Genomic DNA, 24,648 nt, shown 5'->3' on the forward strand with positions numbered 1-24,648 from the left:
TTTCTACAAAAAATATTGAAATAATAATAATTATAATATACAATACTTCATATTTCCTTTCAGATAGACCGATATATCTATGTATATTTGTTCAGTGTGACAATTTAAAACCTCTTCCTACATTCCATAAACGTAATCTCAAACACAAGCTATAGAGACACATTCATTCCTCATACTAGCGGGAAAGCGATTAAACATTTTTCCATCGCTTTCATCTACTTGTTACAACCTCAATGGCAATAAAATGCAAGAAAAATGCAGCAATGAAAGGAAATGTAAAAACAAGTCTTCAAGAGAAGAAGAATAACTTGGCATAAGTAGGCTTCCGTGATATCGACCGTTTGTTGTTGGTTAAAACAAGCTAGCTAAGTGCAGTGCTTGTACCTCAGTGAGCGTCGATACTACAGAGAAAGTAGAAATGCAAAGGAAATGAAACCACATCTATACATTTCTTCACTTTCTGTAGAGTTTTGTGTAGAGCAGGGATCCTCAAATCTGGTCCACGAGATCCACTTTCCTGCAGAGTTTAGCTGTAACCCTAATCAAACACACCTGAGCATGCTAATCAATGTCTTCAGGATCATTAGAAAATCACAGACAAGTGAGTTTGATCAGGGTTGGAGCTAAACTCCGCAGTGGATTGGCCCTCCAGGGTAAGATTTGAGGAACCCTGGTGTAGAGTGAGCTGAAACTGAACTTAAGTTGTTTTTATTCTGTTTTTGGTATAAAGTTCAGGCGATCAGTGATGCTAGTAGGCAAGCAATAAACTGCTCGTCTCATGAAGGCGTTTTGACCTCAGCGCAGCCGCCGCCATTTCCAAAAAAGATTTCAGCACCTTGAGGCTGGGTCCATACGGGTTCAGGCTACTCTCTCTCCGTCCACAGGGTTCAGCCCTTTGGCAGGACTAAGATGGGTTTCTAGGCGCTGGCTTTAAGCAGGCTGTTGGCTAGAAGGCAGAGAAGCAGCGTCAGTGTGCTGAGGTAGCAGGCCGATGCGCCGTCGCACCCTTTCTCACCCTGGCAGCGTGGCTGCTCGCACAAAACTCCCCTAAAGCTGGGCGGACACATGCACTTCTGGTTCTGGATGCAGGAGCCGCCGTTCTGACACAGGAGGAGCTCGTCGTCGCACACGTTTGCTGGGAAGAAGGACAGAGGGGAGATTCTCATTAACAAATTCAAATTCAAATTCAAATTCAAATTTTATTTGTCACATACATATACATACGTAGTACGACATGTAGTGAAATGTATTGTACGACTGTCCAACAAATTGTCCAACAAAATTAGAAAAACCTCAAGTTTACAAAAATACAAATAGAAAAAGTACAGTAAACATATATACAGAATAAACTAGCAATAAAATAAAATAACAAATAGATATGAGAATAAAAAATAGAATATGATTCTATATAGATTCTATAAAAAGTAAAGTGTATGTCAGTGATAAAGTGTCCGTGTGCTGTGCTGTGCAGTGCAGTAAAGTGTATAAGTGAGTAAAAGGATACTAAAGACAAAGACAAATGGTATGTAAGTCCCACTCATTTATCCTTTCGTAACCTTCTACAAATTAGTGCAGATTGTACTTGAAAAATGTGCAAAGTGGAAGTGTGGGGTGATGTGATTAGAGTGGAGAGTGGTTTAGACTCCGAATGGCCTGCGGGAAGAAGCTCCTCCTCATTCTCTCTGTGTTCGCCTTCATGGAGCGGAAGCGTCTCCCTGAACGCAGCAGAGAAAAGAGTCCATTGTTGGGATGGCTGAGGTCCTTCACTATCTTCCTGGCCCTGGTCAGGCACCGCTTGCTGTAGATGTCCTGCAGGTCAGGGAGCTCGGTGTGGATGGTACGTTCCGCTGAACGCACCACCCTCTGGAGGGCTCGTCTGTCCTGCATAGTGCAGTTCCCGAACCAGGAAGTGATGCTGCCCGTCAGGACGCTCTCGATGGTGCAGGTGTAAAAAGTCTTAAGCACCCGAGAGGGAAGTCTAAAGTCCTTTAAGCGTCTCAGATGGTACAGACGCTGCCTGGCCTTCTTCACCAGGGTGCTGGTATGACAGGACCAGGTCAAGTCCTGCGTGATGTGAATACCCAGGTATCTGAAGCTGTCCACTCTCTCCACTGGAGTCCCGCTGATCGTGATCGGCTGGTACGACCGCTCCTGCTTCGTACTGAAGTCCACTATCAGCTCCTTAGTTTTGCTGATGTTCAGGTGTAGACTATTCACCTGGCACCAACTCTCCAGGTTCTTAATCTCCTGTATGTAGGCCGTCTCGTCGTTGTCTGAGATCAGGCCCAACACAACAGTGTCATCAGCAAACTTAATGATGGTGGTGGAGTTGGAAGTGGCCACACAGTCATAAGTGTACAGTGAGTACAGCAGGGGGCTCAGAACACAACCTTGAGGGGCTCCGGTGCTTAGGGTGATGGAGGATGAGGTGTGTTTACCCATCCGTACGGCTTGCTGTCTGTCCTTCAGGAAGCTGGAGATCCATTGGCACAAGGATGTGCTGAGACCAAGGACCTCCAACTTGGAGGTGAGTGTGGAGGGAATTATGGTGTTAAACGCTGAACTGTAGTCCACAAACAGCATTTTTACATAATTCCCTTTTCTGCAGTCCAGGTGACTTGTTGTGGTGTGGAGGAGGTGTGAGATGGCATCCTCCGTGGAGCGGTTATGCCTGTATGCAAACTGTAGTGGATCCAGTGTGTCTGGTAGTGATGCAGTGATGAAGTCTCTGACCAGTCTCTCAAAGCACTTCATCACCACTGATGTGAGGGCTACAGGGCGATAGTCGTTTAGGCAGGTGGGCTGCGGTTTCTTGGGGACAGGAACAATGGTGGACTGCTTAAAGCATGAGGGGACTATGGACTGTTCCAGGGAGAGGTTGAAGATCTCGGTGAACACCGGTGCTAGCTGGTCAGCGCAGGCCTTCAGAACCCGACCTGTGATGCCATCTGGTCCTGCTGCCTTCCTGATGTTCACTCTCTTGAATGCCCTCCTCACGTCATGCTCCGTGATGGTGAATACGTTGTCCTCACCGGCTTCCTCAGCGTGCATGCAGTTAGCACTGCTAGCGCCGTTAGCGTGATTAGCTGCAGCCTCGAAGCGAGCATAAAAAGTGTTCAGCTCGTCAGCCAGAGAGGCGTCCGCATTCCCCGATCTGGAGGGTGGTGTTTTATAGTCCGTGATGGTTCTTAACGATGTTACATGTCTCTAAACATAAAGATGTTCTAAATAATCATTTGTCAAGTCCCCTTGTAACGCTACTCGCAGATCTGCAGATAGATCATGTTTTACGGGATTGTTCTGTCGTCTTTAGGTTAGATTTTTCCATCCTAAACGTCAGTAATCTAGCGTCAGCGTTAGTTCTGGCAGGTCACGTTAGTCAAGCTTGCATTTCAGTGAGAGTGACCAAAGGTTATCTGTTTGTTTTTATTTTTTTGGTGAACTTGTGGGCCAACTGTCTGTAAACTAATATATGTACATCGCTTTTCAAAAGTTTAAGGTTGGTAAGATTTTAAAAATATTTTTGAAAGAAGTCTTTTACGCTCACCAAGTATTTATTTGTTCAAAAATAGGGTAAAAAAAATATATATATATTTTTTTTTTACCATATATATATATATATATATATATATATATATATATATATATATATATATATATATATATATATATATATATATATAAAAATTTAAATAAACTTGTATAATTTGTTCAGTGTCACATGATCCTTCAGAAATCCTTCTAATATGATTTTCTGATCAAGATTTCTCTTGGTTATCAATATTGAAAACAATTGTGCTGCTTTATATTTTTGTTGAAACTGTAATACATTTCTTTTCCAGGATTCTTTGATGTAACTCAAAAGCTCAAAAGAACAGCAATTATTAGAAACTGTCCTATTTCTGTAGTAATGTGTGAGTCTTTTACCTCAATTTAATGCATTGCTTGGTTACACTTTATTTTAAGTTGTCCTTAATCCAGTGTAATTATACATTTAAGTACTGAGTAATATTAATTAACTACATGTACTTACTGTGTGATTAGGGTTAGGATTAGTGTTTGGCCTAGGGTTACTTGCATGTAATTATGCATCATTTTTTTATTATAATATTAAGTACATGTAACGTGTTACAAGGACACCTTAAAATAAAGTATTACCCACTGCTGAATAAAAGCATTAGTTAAAAAAAAATCAGAATTATATATCAGAAAATAAATAATAGATATTAATAATCAGTGTATAAAATCCCATTAAATATTTAATAATAATTTGTTTATTATTAGAAATTAATGAATAAAAATCGCACCTCAAAGTAAATTGAATTAAAATGTAAAAACCAGTCAAAAAAACTGGTCATTTATTATTTCAAGGTTTATGCAATGCCTGCTCCAATTAGAGCAGAGATGATAATGATGACCCAGGATCTGTCAATGATCATAATTTTTGATCCAGCAATAATGATGGAAATCTACAGACCTCCACCAGTCTTTTGGAGACTGGGCATTAGAATCCCATAGAATCCCATATACTCATCATTTTGTATAAAGTGTTCCTGAGTGCCTGAAGAACTGGGAGCTGTCACAGACAAGTGCATATTTGTAAACAGTCATTTTGGTAGTGGTGAGTTGTGATAAGCTGGTGTAGATTTTGGGCTGTTTTCTAGTCCTTGGCTGACAATGTTTCATTATACAACCAATTCTTTGCAATTGTTTGAACCAGCAGCCTTTTTCTTACCCTACCTCACTGCTTTAGCCACTGTATCACCCCACCCACAAGTATCTATAATGCACAAATGCTGCTGTGACCAGCAGGCTGTTATTGGTAGTACAACAGCAAAGAGCTCTGTGAGTAACAACAATGTTGCTCATATGTTTGAGTGAAATGACACCCATATGTTGTTCGTTCACAGCACTTTATTTGTTGTACGAGCGGTATCATCAATCACAGAACGTGTCTTTAATGACTAAGCCTGTGTTTAATGCCTTTGTGAAGGAAGTGTGACTTACGCACGCAGCCTTGCTTCCAGGTATATCCAAGCATGCAGTCCTCACACTTCTGGCCTGTGGTGCCCTCGCGACACTGGCAGAAGCCTGTGTCATTGCACCGGGCGTGTAAGGAGCCCAGCTGATTACAGTTACACTCTGTGTATAGAAAATATATACATTATTCAGCAATTTTAGATTATTTGTGCTGAAACCTTGAAAATAAGGCTATGTTCTCTTTATTTTGTGATAGATTTCATTGAACTATGAAAACAATGTAACGTTCAGAACATAAAACTCGAAAATAGCTTGTTTCATGCTACCAATACTGCTTTGCATATTCAAGGATATAGTTAGAAACTATTTTTAACGATGTTCCGAATGGGGCAGTAAAACTGTCTTGGACTCGACAGCAAACCTGCAGCTCTTAAAGATATAGATTCACTCAAAAATTTAAATTTTTAAATTTGTTTCTTCGTGTGAACAGATTTGGAGAAATTCAGCATTACATCACTTGCTCACCAGTACAAAACGTCCATGTCCTGTTGTCCTCTCACATCAACATCCGCCAGCACATTTCTTTGGACATTTTTTGGACTGTTTTTGCTTGTAAACTATTAGGGATGCACAATATTGGATTTTTGCCGATATGCCGATATTTTTCATCTAATTTTGGCCGATGCCGATATATTTTGTTTTGTTTGGAAACAACACCAAGTCTCTCCTGTGCAGAAATAAGCAAATTATTTTTAATTTTGGTTCATTTTTAACAAGAACTTATTTATTAGAATTAAATAAAAAATAATGAATTTGAAAATAACTATAAATAAACTATCAATTGCTGCATTCCCCCCCCCCCCCCCAGAAAGATGCCGTGTTAACCCTAACATTTTATTTTAGCATTTAACATTTGTAGATGGTCTAAAACAAAAGAGTTGTAAAAATTCTGAAAATCTTTTAGAGCTCATGATTTGTTTAAAAAATAAAACATATTACACATTAATTAATAAATCAGTATATATAAAATTATTTAATTTACAAGTGCCATGTTAGTGATTTTTTTTTTCCTTTAAGCTATAGCTTCTGACCATTAAATCAAAACATACTCATTATTTTATGACATCAATTACTGCTTTGTTTAATCAGAAACACAGTGTAGGCTATTTTACTTTTAATTTAATTAGAAGTAGGCCAACAGAGTCCGCTAAAGATTAAATCTCTTTACCGACCGGGCATTAGGACGCGGGGGAGGCTGCCGTTGCACGTGCTGTTACTGTTTACTCTATCACAAACCGAACGCTTCATTCTGTATGTGCTTTCACAGATTAAGTTCAGTGATCTAAATCAGTGAATCTAATCATCATTCAGACAAAACTTTGCATCAAGAATGAGCCGCAATGCTGACGTGATCTAATCACTAGCACACCCTGAGCACATGCGAGTTAATGTATTCCTCTTATCGGCAAGACATATCGGCATAATTTTTCATATCAGGCCGATGCCGATATTTACATTTAAAGCCATTATCGGCCGATTCCGATATCAGTCTGATAATATCATGCATCCCTATAAACTATGGTTGATCTGTGCATATTTCTCACCTGATCCAGACAAGATGACTGGAGAGGGCAAAAATATTGATAGAGGGCTTGTATTTTAGCTGGCAGCAACATTTTGAAGTTAAAAATGTCTTAATGATTGATGGATTGGAGTTGTGTCAATTACTTGTGGATTATTGTGATGTTTTTATCAGCTGTGTGGACTCTCATTCTGATGGCACCCATTCACTGCAGAGGATCCATTAGTGAGCAAGAGATGTAATGCTATATTTATCAAATTTGTTCCAATGAAGAAACAAACTTATCTACATGCTGGTTGGCCTGAGGATTATACATTTTATGCAAATTTTTATTTTTGGGTGAACTATTCCTTTAAGTAATAATGCAGAACAGCACATAGCATTTCGCATAAGAAAAACAGTTTACATAACACTTAATGGCACAGCAGCAAAAATTACATGTATAATTCTGAGGGTCACAAAAATGTGGTAAATAGTCATAAATAACAGTATTAGTGGACCTCCAGGAAAATTAATGTACAAAAAAGAATATATATATATATATATATATATATATATATATATATATATATATATATATATATATATATAAAAACTTATGTACAGCGTTTCAAAAGTTACAGCATTTTGCCTAAAGGCAATATAGCATACCCTGAAGGCAATAGGCATATATTCACATGTGTTTGCAGGAGAAATTCACTTCTATGTTTGTGAGTTGTCAGTTTTATGTGATCAGTGGTTGTTCATCAGTCATGTAAGCAGGGTTTGCTCTATGCATTCACAAGGGCATAATTTGTCCATCTGGGCAGCTGTCAGTCATAGCGCAGTGATTTATGTGTGTGTATTTTTCCAGTAGAGGTCACTGTATCATTATCAAAGTGTTGTGACAGATTGCTACAGATCTCTTGGAGAAGTTTTCATCAAAAAGCAAAAAGAAAAAAAGTATTAATCTTAGGATTTCTGATTGTATTTCTCCTGCCCCCATTTTTAAGTCAACATGAAATCGAAATTCATTCTATTTACTTTTTTAATACGCATTCCTTGCTTATAGTGAATGATTCCTTTTATTCCAAAAGAAAATATTTTGTCCTCATAATCTTTTATCAAAATGTCAAAACACCTGTCACATGTAAAAATCACAAATCTCTCTTTTCAGTTTTACCATGTACCGTCCACTTTTTAAAATTCAGTCAGTTCCTCAAAGATAAAATCAAATCCCATCCTACTGTGCTTTTTGTTTGTTTGTTTTTTCCAGTTAAATATCTGGTATTACAAGTATTACATTATGGAATTAAAATGGGTTGCATGTGGCATTTCATGTTGAGTTTAAGATCATGCACAAAAGAGTACAATTTTTATTTTTTCGAATCACATTTCCTTTGTGCTACTCTCATATCAATACAGATATTGATAGTTTTAAGCTGGACAGTTCAAAATGCAAGTAGTTCAGTTTCCTTGATCTTAAGTAAAAGAAGACGGGAGTCTGGGAGAAGATTTCTTGCGAGTTTCTAAAATGAATGATGCATGATATTAGTATATTTAAATCCATACTTCAGTTGGACTTCAGTAGGTCAGAAATTGTCACATGTATGGCAATGTGGTGGAAGACCAAATGTTGGACCGTATGCAAATGAGGAAAGATTACTTGACCTTTCCAATTCCATACATATCATTTGGCCAGAAAGGACCATTTCTGAGCGGCGTGGTGTGGGTGCGTCAGGGGAACAGTGAAACGGATTGGCGTGGAGTGATATCTGACTGACCTATGCAAACATTCTCATCGTCCAGCTCAGCGGAAGCATTCCGGAAGTATCCGAGGCGGCAGTGCTGACAGTTCTGCCCTCTAGTGTTGTGTTTGCAGCTCACACAAGTCACAATGTTGATGAAATCAATGTAACTGCAGCGATTTGAGTGACCGTTGCACTCGCAGTCTGATGGAGAAAGAGTAGATAGGTGTTAGTCTGTGGATCAGGGAACGAGGGACGGGAAAGACACAGGCAACTCATGGATGAGAGGACATGGGCATGACATGTAGACACTAAGAAGACTATAAACTAGGCTAAGACTATTTAGCCAGCTAGAAAATCTGGCAGGCATTCCAGTCCAGCCTTAAAAACATTACTGACAAATCCTACCTTAACAACTGTGGCTGTCCACTTATTGCTTTTATCTAATGTAAATTTATGGAGAATTTTTGGGATTGGGATTATTTTTAAAAACAATTTTACAGATATTTACAGAAGTACAGGCTGTCGCCTTTATTCCCAAATAAGCATGCTGACACAGTTGCTTGAAAGTAGGGCTGCAAAACATTGCGATTAATCGATTCAAAATAAAAGTTTATGTTTACATACTATATACTGTGTATAATTATGTATATATAAATACACACACAAACATGTATATATTAAGGAAAAATATGTTGATTTAAATGTAAAATATGTATATTTAAATATAATATAAATTATATACAAATATTTACATAGAAATATATCCAAATATTTTTTTTAAATATATACATATGTGTGTGTATTTATATATACATAATAAATATACACAGTACACACACATACAGAATGTAAACATAAACTTTTATTTTGAATCGATTAATCGCGAATGAATGTTATTTAACTGACTAACTCAAAATGAATAACTCAAAACAAGCTCTAGAAACACCAGTGTTATCACTTGTAATCACTATATAATAAAAGGCTTTTCTTTTTTTTCTTTGACTGTAACAAGCATTTGCCTCCATTATGATTGATACTCTTTGCAGTTTTTCATTATTTTACTGTATCGCTTAACAACTTCTTGGGAAATAAAAATGTTTTGCAGTGTCATGATTCATTCCAACCCACATAGGAATAATATCCAATCATTTTTACCACTTTATGAGCACTTTTTAAATTACACTGATCATGGAAATCTCCAGATCATTCCTATGGGATGTACTGTAAAGCTTGTCCGAGTCAGCAACAGTAAACCACCAAGGCTTACGAAGGGTCAGTTGTGGATCACTATAGCATAGATTGCTTTCCTTATGGTCTCCTATTTTTCTTTTTAATTTATGCACTGCTATTTGCTGTAAAACTAATTATTACATAATTAATACAATTAACACAAACATAATTTGGGTTACACTTTATTTTACATTACATGTACTTACAGTGTGCTTACCCAAGAATGCACTTAATGTACTTACATGGGTTAAGGTTAGATTTAGGGGTAGGTTCAGGGTTACTACCTACACTCTTAAAAATAAAGGTGCTTCAAAAGGTTCTTCAAGCGATGCCATAGAAGAGCCATTTTTGGTTCCACAAAGAACCATCTCTTCCTTGCCTTTTTATAATCTGAAGAACCTCACAAAGGACCTTTTGTGAAATGGGAAGGTTCTTCAGATATTAAAGGTTCTTTTTAGAACCATTTAGACAAAAAGGTTCTTCTATGGCATCGTGAAGCACCTTTATTTTGAAGAGTGTAGCTATTAGTTATTGTAATTGATATAATAAGTACATAATATGTACACGTGGAACAGTGCTGTAAAATAAAATGCTACCATTATTTAATTTTAAATAATTTTATTTAAATTAATTTATAATAATTTTAAAGTTAGAGACATAAGTTAACTAAGTAGTAATAGTTATTCTCTGGGTCTATTAACTATAATTTAACTAGAACCTAGTTTAATTGTATTTTGTTCCCAGTCACAGTGTTTTATTTATGCAATGAATAAATATAATATCACCGAATGTTTTATCTGTAGATAGAATTCTGCTGAGTGTTCTGATTTGGCCTGTACACACCAGACAATTATTCCATTTGGCTTGTTGGTAAGGCTGAATATTCAGATATTAAGTGATTTTTGGGATGCTTTTATATAACACAGTAATTTAGACATTTCCAAACAGACTTACTAAACAGTAGAAAGTCATCAGTATGCGTGTATAAACCCACTTGTAGGCCTTAATTAACATAGTTTAAATGGACATTAATAAAACACAGATAAGCAGTGATAATGAGCTGCCTTTAAAGTTGTGTTTGAGAAGCTGATCTTTCGATTCTTTGCTGTTTGGACACTTGGGGCTTTCAATAATTGATATGATGTTTTAAAGATGCTGGCGACGTGGGGTCCTGCTGTGTCACAGTCAGCTAAGCAGTGGGATGGGGGGCAAGAGCAGCTAATTAAATATAAATGCTCAATTACTCCCCAGATTGGTGAAGGGATGGAGCGATGTTTCACAAACGATCTTGCATCTTCAGCAGACAGCTGTCTAACACTCGACAAGTGAAAATGCAAAGTAGCTACTTTCTAGAAGAGGACGCTTTTGATTATACAGCCTGGGGGAGATCCTTCTGTTTTCTAGCAAACACAATACATCATGAGCAGCTTACCTTATGAGACAAAGCAAAAAACAAAACATGCGAGCACAAAGAAAAGAGAGAGACAAGAAAGGGCGACATGGAAGAGAGGAAATGAATAACATTTAGGAAGCAATTTTTCCACAGTTTCCACATTAGTGTCTGTCCATATTCAGAAAAACAGAAATCAAAACCGAATTGTCCTTTAAGCATTGCCTACAGAAGCGCTAATGCATATAAATACATCATTCACATAAAATGTCATTAAAACGCTGAAAATAACGTCTTTTTGCTATCTTGATTTAAAGCATCGCCTTACCTTGAAATCTGATGTACGCTATTCTTGACAACTGCGTTTTTGGCCCCCCAGGGATCAAAATCCTCGCAACAACTTTAGAATAAAAGCAATGTTATTCTCTTTGTTGGCAAACACGGCTGCACTGTTGGCACAAATCACTCAACAATGTGCAAAAATTCACCGTAAGGGCCGAAAATGTGAAACTAGATGCACTAAAATGATGCTACTGTTATTTAGGAAAACGATAGGCCTACTGTTAACAAAACAGCCTAAAACTAAAGGAAACTAGGGTTTAGAGTTTCTTTCTTGTGGATCTAATGGCAGCTAAACCAATCAATATGCTACAAGCTGTAAATGTTCTTCACTAACAGATACTCCATCTCATCCACAGCAGCATTACTGGAAGATACAATGCAGTCAAGCAGAAATGCATTTTCAGACCACAGTCATTTAAAAAGTTAAAACGTTGTGTCAGTTGAGTGCAGTATCTGTTTGTGTCATTTCTGTAGTCTAGCTACGCACAATGCACACACTCAATGGCAAATGCTGTATACCTTTTTTCTCATAGTCTTTCTTTTCATAATCTTTTTCTTTCTTTCTTTCTTTTTTTCCTTCTCTTTCATTTCCTCTCTGGCTTCCCTGCTCTCTCCGGTTTTCCCAGCCTCGTTCTTCTTCTTAATGTCACCAGATACTGTTTACACCAGAGAGATCATGAGTGTTTGAAGAAGAACACATGTAATTTGATACACATGTGCTGATTTGTGACCGTGTTTTGAGTTTGAGCTCCATCAAGTTGATTCTTTATCGTCTATTTTCTATCTTAAAAACAATGTTATACACTATCATTTTCATTTCTACAACGTGTGAATATATCCCCTATAGCATTATAAAACAAAACCAATCAGAGTGCCTTGTTATCACTAGTTTTATTTTGATTTCTCGAGTCTGCTATTAGCTTATAGCCCGTTAGCATCAGCAGTGTGGCTGCCGCTAATCTCGCTTACACTGCTAATACTCTATTCACACACATTACCATTGTTTCACTGTTACTTGCTTAAATGGCGGATTTGTGTCTACCTTTGAGTGCAGGTGAGGACACATTCGAGCTCCATTCGGTGCAGCTGAAGCTGGAGGCCGTGGAGAAGCAGGCCCAGCTGAGAGAGCGGAGAGCCACGCTTGAAACATCCCGGGCTGACGCTCACAAGTCCGGGGTAAGTATACAGCACGCTGCTAATACTCCCACCACCTCTACTCCATATGTTTCTCTGCACAGGCCCTGTGCACCCAGGACACGATCTTCCCAGATGTCCTTCACTCCGGCGCCGGGACGCCACGGACTCATCAGCGGAAGACGCGAGCCAGGCCCCCGTCAAATTGAAAAAGGTTAGAGAAAAACGTACTGCGCCATGGTACAATAGTTATACCCATTCTCTCGAGAAAGAAACTCGTAATCTTGAGCACAAATGGAGAAAAACTAACTTGGAAGTTTTTAGAATTGCGTGGAAAAACAGTATGTCCAGCTATAGACAGGCTCTAAACGCTGCCAGGGCAGAGCATATCCGCAAAATCATAGATAATAACCAAAACAATCCAAGGTTTTTATTTAGCACAGTGGCTAGATTAACAAATAAACAGATGCCACCTGATCCAAATATTCCCTCACAGTTTAATGAATTTCTTTACTGATAAAATAGATAACATCAGAAATACAATATTAAATGTAGATTCTACTGCGTCTAGTATTTCAGCTTCATTCATCGCACCCAAAGAAAAACTGCAGTGCTTTACAACTGTAGGACAGGAAGAGCTAAATAAACTTATCAATGTATCTAAACCAACAACATGTTTATTAGATCCTGTACCCACTAAACTACTGAAAGAGTTGTTACCTGTAGCAGAAGAACCGCTTCTCAATATTATTAACTCATCGTTATCTTTAGGCCACGTCCCAAAACCATTCAAGCTGGCGGTTATTAAGCCTCTTATTAAGAAACCACAACTAGATTCTAATGAACTGACAAATTACAGACCCATTTCAAATCTTCCGTTTATGTCTACAATTTTTGAAAAAGTTGTGTCTGCTCAATTGTGCTCCTTCTTGCAAAAAAAAGGATCTCTATGAAGAATTTCAGTCAGGTTTCAGGCCTCACCATAGTACAGAAACTGCACTTGTTAAAATTACAAATGACTTGCTTCTTGCTTCAGACCAAGGCTGCATCTCATTGCTAGTATTACTTGATCTTAGTGCTGCGTTCGACACTATAGACCATGACATACTCATAGATCGATTACAAAACTATACTGGTATTCAAGGGCAGGCTTTAAGATGGTTTAGAGCCTACCTTTGTTCATTTAAATGAGGAGTCATCTCAATTATCACCAGTAAAGTATGGAGTACCACAAGGATCTGTCCTAGGTCCTCTGCTATTTTCAATATACATGTTGCAAAAAAATACGGGATAGTTTTCATTGTTATTATGTTGATACTCAACTATATATCTCAACCAAGACCAGATGAAACTTCTAAACCATTTAAGCTAATAGAATGTGTAAAAAATGGAAAAGATTGTATGACCAATAATTTCCTCCTATTAAATTCAGATAAGACAGAGATATTACTTATTACTTATAAAAAACATTACACAGAATCTCTTGGATTACAATTTACAACTAGACGGATGCACTGTTACGTCCTCTAAAGTCAAAAATCTGGGTGTTATTTTAGACAGCAACTTGTCCTTTGAAAATGCAGCGGCTAGAGTTCTTAGCAGGTCAAGAAAATATGATCATATTACCCCAATTTTACAGTCTCTGCACTGGCTACCTATTAAATTCCGTATCATTTACAAAATATTATTACTTGCCTATAAGGCCCTAAATGGTTTAGCACCTGCGTACCTAACTTGTCTTCTACCACGCTATAATCCAACCCGCTCCCTAAGGTCGCAAAACTCTGGACTTTTGGTAGTACCTAGGAAAGCAAAGTCCACTAAAGGAGGTAGAGCTTTTTCACATTTGGCTCCCAAACTCTGGAATAGCCTTCCTCATAACGTTCGGGGTTCAGACACACTCTATCTGTTTAAATCTAGATTAAAGACGCATCTCTTTAGCCAACCATTCACATAATGCATTTTATAATCTTGTACTGCAGTTATATATAATCAAATGTACATTATTATTATTCTTTAGCTTGGGTTGAACAAATAATTTTTGCTTAGATGGAACAGCAGCTATGCTAATTATGTCTCTATTTGTTTCTCTGTTTCTGCCACGGGATTAACATCCCATAGTAATTAGGAATTACAGAAGCTTCAGTCTGGATCCAACCCTTAAATGATCTGAGATGACCAAACACCTGAGAAAAGATAATGCCAACCCCTCAGAGGACCTCAGAGGATGCCAATGCTCAGACAACATACAGAATTACCAAATTTTGCCATAAGTTAAATATATTAAGGTTCTGCGATACATAAATATATTGTGGAAACTTAATTTCCTGTAGAGCTGCTTGGTCTGTTTATCCATTTATTATTTCATCGAGAAAATCTAATTAAGGCTTGAACCCCCCCCCCAAAGGTCCTAACAAGGTTGGGTAATTAATTTGTTTAATCAGTTATTTCTGTCAGAATCAGTATTTTTTTATTCAAATAATAGAATAGTACATATACTCTATAAAACTCTGTTTTGTTTTAAAGGGATAGTTCACTCAAAATGGCAAATCTATCATTATTTACTCATCCTTTTGTCATTCCAATCCCATTTGACTTGCTTTCCTCAGTGGAAAAGGAATCAAAAGGAATATTTTATTTATATAGAATATTCCATTAAAAAAAAATATATATATATATATTTTTCCCCGTATAATGAAAGTGAACGGTGACTGAGGCTGTCATTTTTGTGTTCCACAGAAGAAAGTAAGTCATACAGGTTTGGAACGACATAAGGGTGAGTAAATGAATTCATTTACTATTCCTTTAAGAGAGGCAGGCCTCTGTCTTACTGTTGTGAAGGCAATTTGGGTTGTGAGACACAAACTTCAACAGATTGCACCTCCAAAATGAACTTCTGAAGCTCCTTTAAAAGCGTATCACTGTGTAATTTGCACTTTAGCAGGGATTATACTTGTCAGAAAATTCAGATGTCAAGATTTGCTGTGGGTACCTGGGGGTTCTACATTTTTATCTTTCTTCTCCAAGTTTGTTGCTGTTTTTTCCTCCTTGGTCTCAGCGAGAGGAACTTCACTCTTCTCTCCTACTTCAGATGGGGGTTTACTGTCAGTTTAAGCATTAGGTTGAGGAGCAGCATCAGTGACGGTTTCCACACTTGCTGTGACAATTTCAGCACCATCACCTGGAGCAGGTTTGATTTCATCAGACACATATCACCTGAAGGTCCAGGCTTCTGTATCACCTGGACCTTCAGGAGCATCTGAGTCTGAAGTTGCTGGGGCAATGGAAGCAATCTCAGAAGAAACTGTAACTATTGCTGGAGCATCTGTTACAGCTGCGACGGCATCAGTTGCAGGTGCGTCACCATCAGATGTGGGAGTTAGAGTAACGTCAGATGCTGGGACAATCAAATCAATGTCTGGAGGGACTGCATCAACTGTCTTCATCTCTGCATCAGTTGAGGACACAACTGTGCTTGTAATAAAGGTTACTGCGTATTTGCTGGAACCATTGCATCTGCTTCCACTATAGAGATCCATCAGAAACAAGTGAATCAGCATCAACAGCAAGAGATGTTGGCAGTTGAATGGTGCTAGCTGATGCTGAAGATGTTGTTTCAGAAGTTGCCATGGTTGCAGAAGGTGTTGTTGCCATGGTTGCAGAGGATATTGCTTGGATGTCCATATTAAGTGTTGTTGCAGTGCCGCCAGAGGATGAAGCAAATTAATCAGTAACCTCAGGAAAAACAGAAAGTGGATTGCTTGTAACAAAGCCAGTTGTTGCAGTCACGGTGTCAGTTGCTGCGGTGGCCGCATCGGGTATCACATCTGGTGCTGCGGAAACTGTAATTGTGAGCATAAAGAGTCAGATATCTAAATCGTTCTGTCAAAAGCAGTATAGATGCCTACGGATGCCATTGGTGCCCTTTGGGCTTACATACTGTACATAATGGATGTTATTGCAGCGATTCAACCTTTGGCCATTTCCAGTTCAGCAGAAACGGGATACACAAGATCTGATAGAATCACTTCCCCCGTTTGTGCCCCCATCAAACCCTTCAACGACAGGACTCTGCGTTTTCCTGTTATGGTTTCATGTATCTATCTCTCTCTCCGTAAGTTCAATAAATTGGACTCTTTTTGGTCTTCCTTACCATGACCTGGTCTCTTTTCTCTTATGAAATATTTAGCAGCTGTTCATTCAATCGCTATTCAAAAATAGATCTGAAAGCATTGAGCTCCGGCCTTCAGCTGAGCTTCTACCGCCACGCCATGCGCTCTCAAAAGTGATTGTGTTTCACAATAACAGAGTATTTAATGATTTATCTCCCGATGCTGGGCTTGCCATTTTCTTAGTCACAGCTTCAGCGCCATTAGGTTTGAAAAGTGAATGCTACACACACCTGGTGTGAGGCAGAAATGGTGGGATAGGTGAGGTGGTGGCATATTGTTTTGATTAAGCACAAAGCAAAAAAACTTCTTCACAGTCGACAAAACTGAACACCTGCTATCTAGCACATCCGATTGGAAATTTACCCTGCTTTGTAAGAGGAACATACTGCTTGTAAATGCAGTAAATACGCATGTACTTATTGCAAAAAATACATTAGTGATATTGACATTTTCACACAAAATAATTGTATAGGAAAATAAACTTTTTATATAAAAAAATATTAAAAAATAATAATAAATTGAGCTGTAAAGTTGTCAAAATCATACTTTTTTTTTAGTTACGGAATGTTCTGGCTTTTAAAATTGTGTGTATTTTAATTTATTTCTTGGCCTTGTGTATTTTTATTGTAGGTGGTTGTAAAATGTCAAGAAAAAAAAACAATGGAATAAATCAAAATGACTTTCAGTAGTATTTATGACATTATGGCACAGATGCTGATGTTTTGATACTGAAATACTGAATCCTAAACGTTTTAAAGTCTGAAAGATTTCACTGTCAATTATTTATTTAATTTTTTACAGCTAAAAGCCAGTTTAAATTGATAATAGGTTGTCAAGCATCAGTATGGCATCATCATCAAAACACTATAAGTCAGCAAGCCTCCACCTGCCCTGCTGACTTCAATGCTTGATTCAAGAAGACAGTTTAAGGAGCCGCCACATGGTATGTTACTTTGCACCTTGGCCCATATATATTAATGAGTGATTTAGCACAGCAGTAATCATATTTAATCTCCACACCCTGCTATATCTCAGATCAGAATATAGAGCACCATTACTAGGGGTGTAAGAAAATATCCATACATGTGAGTATCGTGATATTTTGTTTGGCGATACTGTTTAGATTCTCCAAAACAGAATATCGATATAAAAAATCATACAAGATTCATGGCAGAGTTCATATCCTGACCGCTAGTCTTCATCTCTGAACTTAAACAGTGACAAGAAATAGACAGAATGTTTAACATCTGTATTTATTTGATTGTTTTACAATTGTTTTGTTTTCTTTAGGAATCCTGCAAGCACTTTATTTTTCATTGATATTAAGCAGATGTCATTTTTTGTTCAGATCAAATGTTATGACATTGCATGTCACAATTATAAACTTAAACTGTGAACCTTTAAAGTAGAGTCTATAAATATATATTTTTATCTTTTTATAAAATACATTTTATACATCACTAAAGAATCATGTAAGCACTTGAATATTTCCCCCTTTCCTCGTACCGCACAAAAACTGGTTCAGTAATGTTGAATGTTATAGGGACTGATTATTGCAAATGCAGATCCCAGTGTGTTCTGCAGTGTATTCTGGTTAAACTATTTTTATTTATTTATTTTTTGCTAAGGTTTGCATATGGTGGTGTGTTCTTAATGACAGCTTTCCTAAAAAATGTATATCCTATTCCTAAAATAAGAAATATCCCAATATATCGCCTTGCTTACAGTATCGCAATGATATTTTATTTTAATTAAAAAAAAGGTTTGTTGTTTGTTTGTTTTACCCAGTGGCAGATTTTATTAATCCTACCCATGAAGTAAACCTTGGGCCTACAGTATAGTATAAAATGAAGACATGCAAATTCAAATGTTCTAGGCTCTTTTAAAATCTAGTCAAATTCAGAGCGCCTTCTAATAGAATAACTGTAATGTATGCATTCTCACAACCAGGAGGGCAAAAGAACAAAACTCAGTGTATGACTTTAAACATGCTCCCAGTTGAATTTTTCACCTCTTAATTATTAACACAAGTGAGACCGGATAAATGAAGAATGTCTAACCTAAATAGATGGACACATGCTTGCATATATTACGGCTTATTTCAAGGTTGAAATGTCTTTGCAAACAGAGTTCTGATGGATTTGCTTTACTTAAATATCGAAACTTTAATACTGGGAGACATTTAGAGAAAAAAGTTTGTTTGGATGTTATTCTCTTGTGCAAACGTGTCAACAAAGTGTGATTGTGACATTTACAGGAAGGTCTCTTACCTGGCTGGTCAGGTGCAGTGGGTATGACTGTGAGTGTTGGACTAGACGGAGATGGCACCGTAGTTAAAGACGAGGTGTCTCTCTGGCTCGAGATGGTAGCAGCTGGCATTGTGGGCAGAAAGCTCGTCACAAGTAGCACTTGGGACAGTAAAATTACAGCGTTGAGTCGAGAGCCGAGAGAGTAAGTAAAGAGGGCCAGCTACCTCCTACTGTTAACACTTCTATTTTTAATTTTAGCTTTGGAAAACATACTTGTTCTTATGCAAAAGAATACAAAGTCTGTAAAAATTACAAGTGAGTACATCTACAGTAACTACATCTAGTTGTATAATAAATAAGTTTAATCACTCAAAGCTGTTTTCTAGTTTTTATGCATTGCAGTAAATATCTGATGATAATGATTGTTTTTAGGTCACTGATTTTGTAATCGTATATTATGATGTTTTTTCATGACTAGTATAAATTCAACCACAAAGCTAAAACCATCAGCCAAGCAATGCTTGATCTTAAAGACACTCTACAGTGCATCTACTACTAAACAGCAATGAAAAGGAACTTTAAAGTCAACATGAAATGAAAATCAGCCCTATTTACTTTCCCAGTACAAGATACTGATATTATTGTGAGCAATTCAAATGTTTGTCTGGTCCACTTTTCACAATCCAATTAATTCCCGACCCAGTTTCTTCCTGCATTTTGATCCCACTGAATATCCTGTTTCCTTCAGAATTGCATCACCTATTTACTTTACCCAGTACAAGATACTGATCTTATTGTGAGTAATTCAAATGTTTGTCTGGTCCACTTTTCACAATCCAATTAATTCCCGACTAAGTTTCATTCTACATTCTCATCCCACTGAATATCCTGTTTCCTTCAGAATTGCATCATATTATTTAAGTGAAATGCATTGCGAATGGCATTTCATGTTGACTTTCATGCAAAACAGGGAGCTAAAAGCACATCCATTAATCATAAATCAAGTATGTATCCACCAGCTGAACTGCTTTAAGATGCTAATGCAGTGTCTGCCTGTGTCACCTGGTGTATTGGTGAGGGATTCAGGGATCGCTGAGCCGCCTGTAGGGGCAGGAGGAGAAGTCGATGTGTCACTGGAGGTGGCCATGTCTACTCAGCAGACAGAAGGATGAGCTCGCCAGTGCAGGGATCAAATACCACGACAGTATTGCCCATCAGAGCCTAAATCAGCCTGATCTCAGCTATTCGCTGACCACAAATAAAGGGCACCGCTAAAGACACTTTACTACAGCCCACAGCACTAAAGGGGACAAGCACTAAAGAAAAACTCAGATGAGCACGATTTTGATGAGGTATGGATTTACACATGACGTCAGTCGGTCATAAAAACTCATCAGTTTATGTGCTTATACTGCAAACATTAACAATAATGCAGTATGTCCATCATGGTCAAGGTGATCTCATTTGTATTTGTAGATTTTCATACGTACAGTTCGCACACATTTTTCTACTCAGATTCATTGGTTTAAATCAATACTGAATATTTAATTGTGCATGCATTTGCACATTACCTTTGCCAATGCAGAGGTCGAATCTTTAAGAAAACAATTTAATATTCATTTTAATATTAATTAGTTATTTCACACTTTAATCTATTGTTGTTTAGTGTTTTATGTATTTAATGTTATTATATTTGTAAAATAAACACACACACACAAACACACACACACACACACACACACACACACACACACACATCAGTGTATATGTATATATACTCAGTACTTGTCAGGGAACTGTCGTGTGTGTCATGTGTTCCTGCCTCTTGTGCCCATATTTGGTTTTGTTTCCTGTCCTTGTCATGTCATTAGTAGTTCATTCTGTTCAGCTGTGTTTGTCTCGTTAGCTATGATTTACCTGTGTATATTAGTCCTGTCTGTTCAGTTAAACTTCGTCTGGTCTACTCGTTATCCCCGGTGTTGGATGCCTGTGTCTTACCCTGCCTTGCCTTGCCTTGCCTTGCCTTGCCTTGCCTTGCCTTGCCTTGCCTTGCCTTGCCTTGCCTTGCCTTGCCTTGCCTTGCCTTGATGTCAGTAAAGTGTGTTATTTGAGTTTATATCCTCGTCTGCGTGTTCCTGGTATCTCCCTCGTGTGTGCACCGTGACAGTACTCAGTATAGTTTTTTTTTAATGTCAGCCATTATGTTATTATATCAAGTAACATGTTATTATGTTAATATTTATTTTTATACATTTGTATATTAATTTTTATATAATTAATTTTTAATAATATCAGAAATGCATAAATATCCATTTTTAAAGAAATTTATTTTAAATTGCATTTCATGTACAAACAAACCTAAATAAATAAATAAATAAATATATATATATGTGTGTGTGTTTATGTTATAGGCATATACTAACATAATTTATATTCTATGTATTCTATTTTTATTTTACTATTATTGTTGTTTATTTATTATTGGCCATAAGTAAAGGAGCATTAACCTTGATTAGTAAATAGTAATAAAATGTATGTAATGCACTGAGTATTCATAACATCTGTGAAGTTGTTCATATGTAAAATTATTTGCATTTCAAATGTTAATATGACATTTTATGTTTATCCAGACACAAAAATGTACACCTCTGTTTTACCATAGTACTTCTGTTGAATGTTTACACATACTAATTTTTTTTATGAAAAAACCCCCTAACCTACTTAAAGTCACACACACTCCTCAATGCCAGCATAATGCTAATCATCTCTCTCTATGCCAGTATTCACAGTACTGTACGCCAAATATGGAACGTGGCATTCGGCGTCTCATACATGTTAGCTTGTTTGCTGTTGTCTGGCTGTCTCAGTAGGAGCAGGTGTCTTCCCTCTGGAAGAGGAATGACCATGTCAGCTCACACTGCGCCGGTGCTGATGGGAGCTTTGGGATTCAGTGTGGGCAGCCTACAGTGAGCACCGCAGCAGGCAGACACTTCCTGCTCTATGGCATGCTGATGTTTTATTAAGGTTGCGTCCCTCCCCAGTGTTTCATAATTAAAGCATGGCTGAAGACACTGTTCTCTAATTCCACGGGTTTATTGTATTTATATGGTTTGCTAATGAAAAATGGCCCGTATTACCGATAGATGTATTATTTAGTGTTGTGTCTGAGTGTCGTGGCTGAAAATAATTTATGTCTCTGTCTGTCTGTAATAATTCAGTGAGAGATTCACACAGGGATTCGTGTTCGTTGAGATCAGTTGCATTTTCGTAATTATACAAACTGGTTTATAAAAAGGGGGACATATCATGGAAAATAAAAGACTTTGTATGTACTCTTTTATACCCTAATGCAATGCAAAACTTCCTTCCATCAAGATATTTATGGAAAGCCATGGTTTTGACGTCTGAACCAACGAACAGTTGGAAGAAAGTTATAAAGGTTTGGAACAGCATGAAGGTGAGTAAATGTTGACAGAATTTAGATTTTTGGGTGAACATAACTGAATGAGTGACCACATTTACATATCATTGTTTATTCATTATTTAACAGATTTCACGAAGAAGTAAGAAAATCATAACAGAGGCTGTTTACAGCACATACGCTACCAATCACAAGTTCAGTGAGATTTAAAAAAATGTTTTAAATGCTCACCCAGGCTGCATTTATTTGATCAAAAATACAGTAATATTGTGAAATATTATTGCAATTTAAAAAATATATATATTTTTTAATATAATTTTAAAAAAAAAATGTTTGTGGTGCAAAGCTGAATTTTTAGTAGTCATTACTCCAGTCTTCAGTGTCACGTGATCCTTCAGAAATCATTCTAATATGCTGATTTGGTGCTCAAGAAACATTTCTTATTATGATTTCATATTTACTTTTTTTTTTATAAAATTATATATGTATTTATTCTCACTTTTGAGTAATTTAATAAATTATCGCTGAATAAAAATATTGATTTCTTAAAAAAATATATATACTAATCACAAACCTTTGAAGCATATGGTATAGGGGTAAAAATATTCACAAAAAACTAAATTACTTGGTGCTAAAAAGCCACGTAATAGATCATGCAGTCACCTTAATTGTATGATATTAAAAGCTCAAAGATTAAGATATGAAGACATGAAAAGTTCCTTACTGTGGCAGATGAGTAAAATTTTTTTTTTTTTTTTAAAGGTTCAGGATATATCTGTTCTGGTGTTATAGCTGTGCTATTTTTTAATATTGGTCTTGATGGTGTTAGATGGACTGTTTATTCAATGTCTTTTACAACAGTTTTTTTTTTTTTTACATGCTGTGTCACGTATGTTCATTCACACAAAATGATCAGAAGAGGCAGACAATGAGGAATTATCCAGTGCCTTTTAACAGGGTACTAATCGAATTAGTCTCTCGCAGTGCACTCATGCTTTCTAGACAAAGAGTATATTTGTGCCTGTGTGAGAGAGAGCTCGGTACAGGGCCGATGAGCAGGGAAACGGGTAACAGGAGGGCAGGCATATGGCCACGGGGGGTTAACTTGAGAGCTGGAGCACGGGCAGATTTCTCACGTCAACCCCCCACCCCCCACCCCCCAACCGCCATCTGCCACCGAACCAGACCAGAACCAAAAGGCACAGAGTGGCCCGATCTAATTCAGACCGCTCTCAGTCTCTGGCCACATTAGAATGACAGAGAGAAACAAAGAAAGAGTGTTAAAAAAAAAGACTTGCAATCTTGTGAATTAGTGGCTCTGTTCCAAAGTCTAGTAAGCTGACTATTTAAGGCATCATAAGTGCACTCTTGCTGTTCCAAAAGGTAGGCAGGATGACTGTGCCTTCTAAGAAAATGTATTTTGGCCAGATTCTAAGGCAGAATGTATGCTTCACAAAGAAAGCAATGCCAAAATGCATTGTGATAATCTATCCAAGTTGGTGGACGAAGCGTGAGAAATGTTGATTTATAAATATACTTATTTTTTTAATGCAAAATTATGGCTAAAAATAGTAAATCTACAAAGTAGTCTATTTTACATAACATGTGATTGCTATTGTGCTTGTTAGAGTTTCACAAACTCTAACATAAGAATGAAACTAACAAGAAAATCTACATCAAAATATTTTATGTACTTGAACCAGGGAAGACCAGAACCTCCAAAACAGTTTTCCAAGGTTACATTTCAAGGTTACGTAGTGTACTGGCATTTCAGAGTAGCGAGTAACACTGTCATATTTTATACAACCCGAATTCCGGAAATGTTGGAATGTTTTTTGAATTTGAATTTCAAATCACATGAGCCAATATTTTATTCACAGTAGTACATAGATAACATAACAAATGTTTAAACTGAGAAATTGTACAATTTTATGCACAAAATGATCTCATTTCAAATTTGATGCTTGCTACAGGTCTCAAAATAGTTGGGACATGGGCATGTTTACCATGGTGTAGCATCTCCTCTTCTTTTCAAAACAGTTTGAAGACATCTGGGCATCGAGATTATGAGTTTCTGGAGTTTTGGTGTTGGAATTTGGTCCCATTATTGTCTGATATAGGTTTACAGCTGCTGACGAGTTTGTGGTCGTCTTTTACATATTTTTTGTTTAATGATGCACCAAATGTTCTCTATAGGTGAAAGACTGCAGGCAGGCCAATTCAGCACCCGGACTCTTCTACTACGAAGCCATGCCGTTGTAATAGCTGCCCTCCAAAACATGCAAGCTGCCCATACCGAATGCACTTATCCACCCCCATACCATCAGAGATGCTGGCTTTTGAACTGAATGCTGATAATACGCTGGAAGGTCTCCCTCCTCTTTAGCCCGGAGGACACGGCATCCATGATTTCCAACA

At 37.3% G+C, this 24,648-nt stretch overlaps 1 protein-coding gene across 1 annotated transcript in view; it reads right to left on the reverse strand.

Annotated features, from left to right (window-relative positions):
* Positions 1–728: 728 nt before the first annotated feature.
* The window catches only part of LOC306849571 (netrin-G2-like), a 68,000-nt gene continuing 44,080 nt past the window's right edge, over positions 729–24,648 (reverse strand). Inside the window, exons 4-6 of the mRNA XM_079384707.1 lie at positions 8,326–8,503; positions 5,008–5,142; positions 729–1,135 (exon numbers count right to left, since the gene is read on the reverse strand). Coding sequence (XP_079240833.1) covers positions 918–1,135; positions 5,008–5,142; positions 8,326–8,503 — 531 coding nt within the window. The 3' untranslated portion in view covers positions 729–917. The remainder of the gene's footprint in view (positions 1,136–5,007; positions 5,143–8,325; positions 8,504–24,648) is intronic.

This window comes from Barbus barbus (genome assembly GCF_936440315.1).
Source record: "Barbus barbus genome assembly, chromosome: 29".
Lineage (NCBI taxonomy): Eukaryota > Metazoa > Chordata > Actinopteri > Cypriniformes > Cyprinidae > Barbus > Barbus barbus.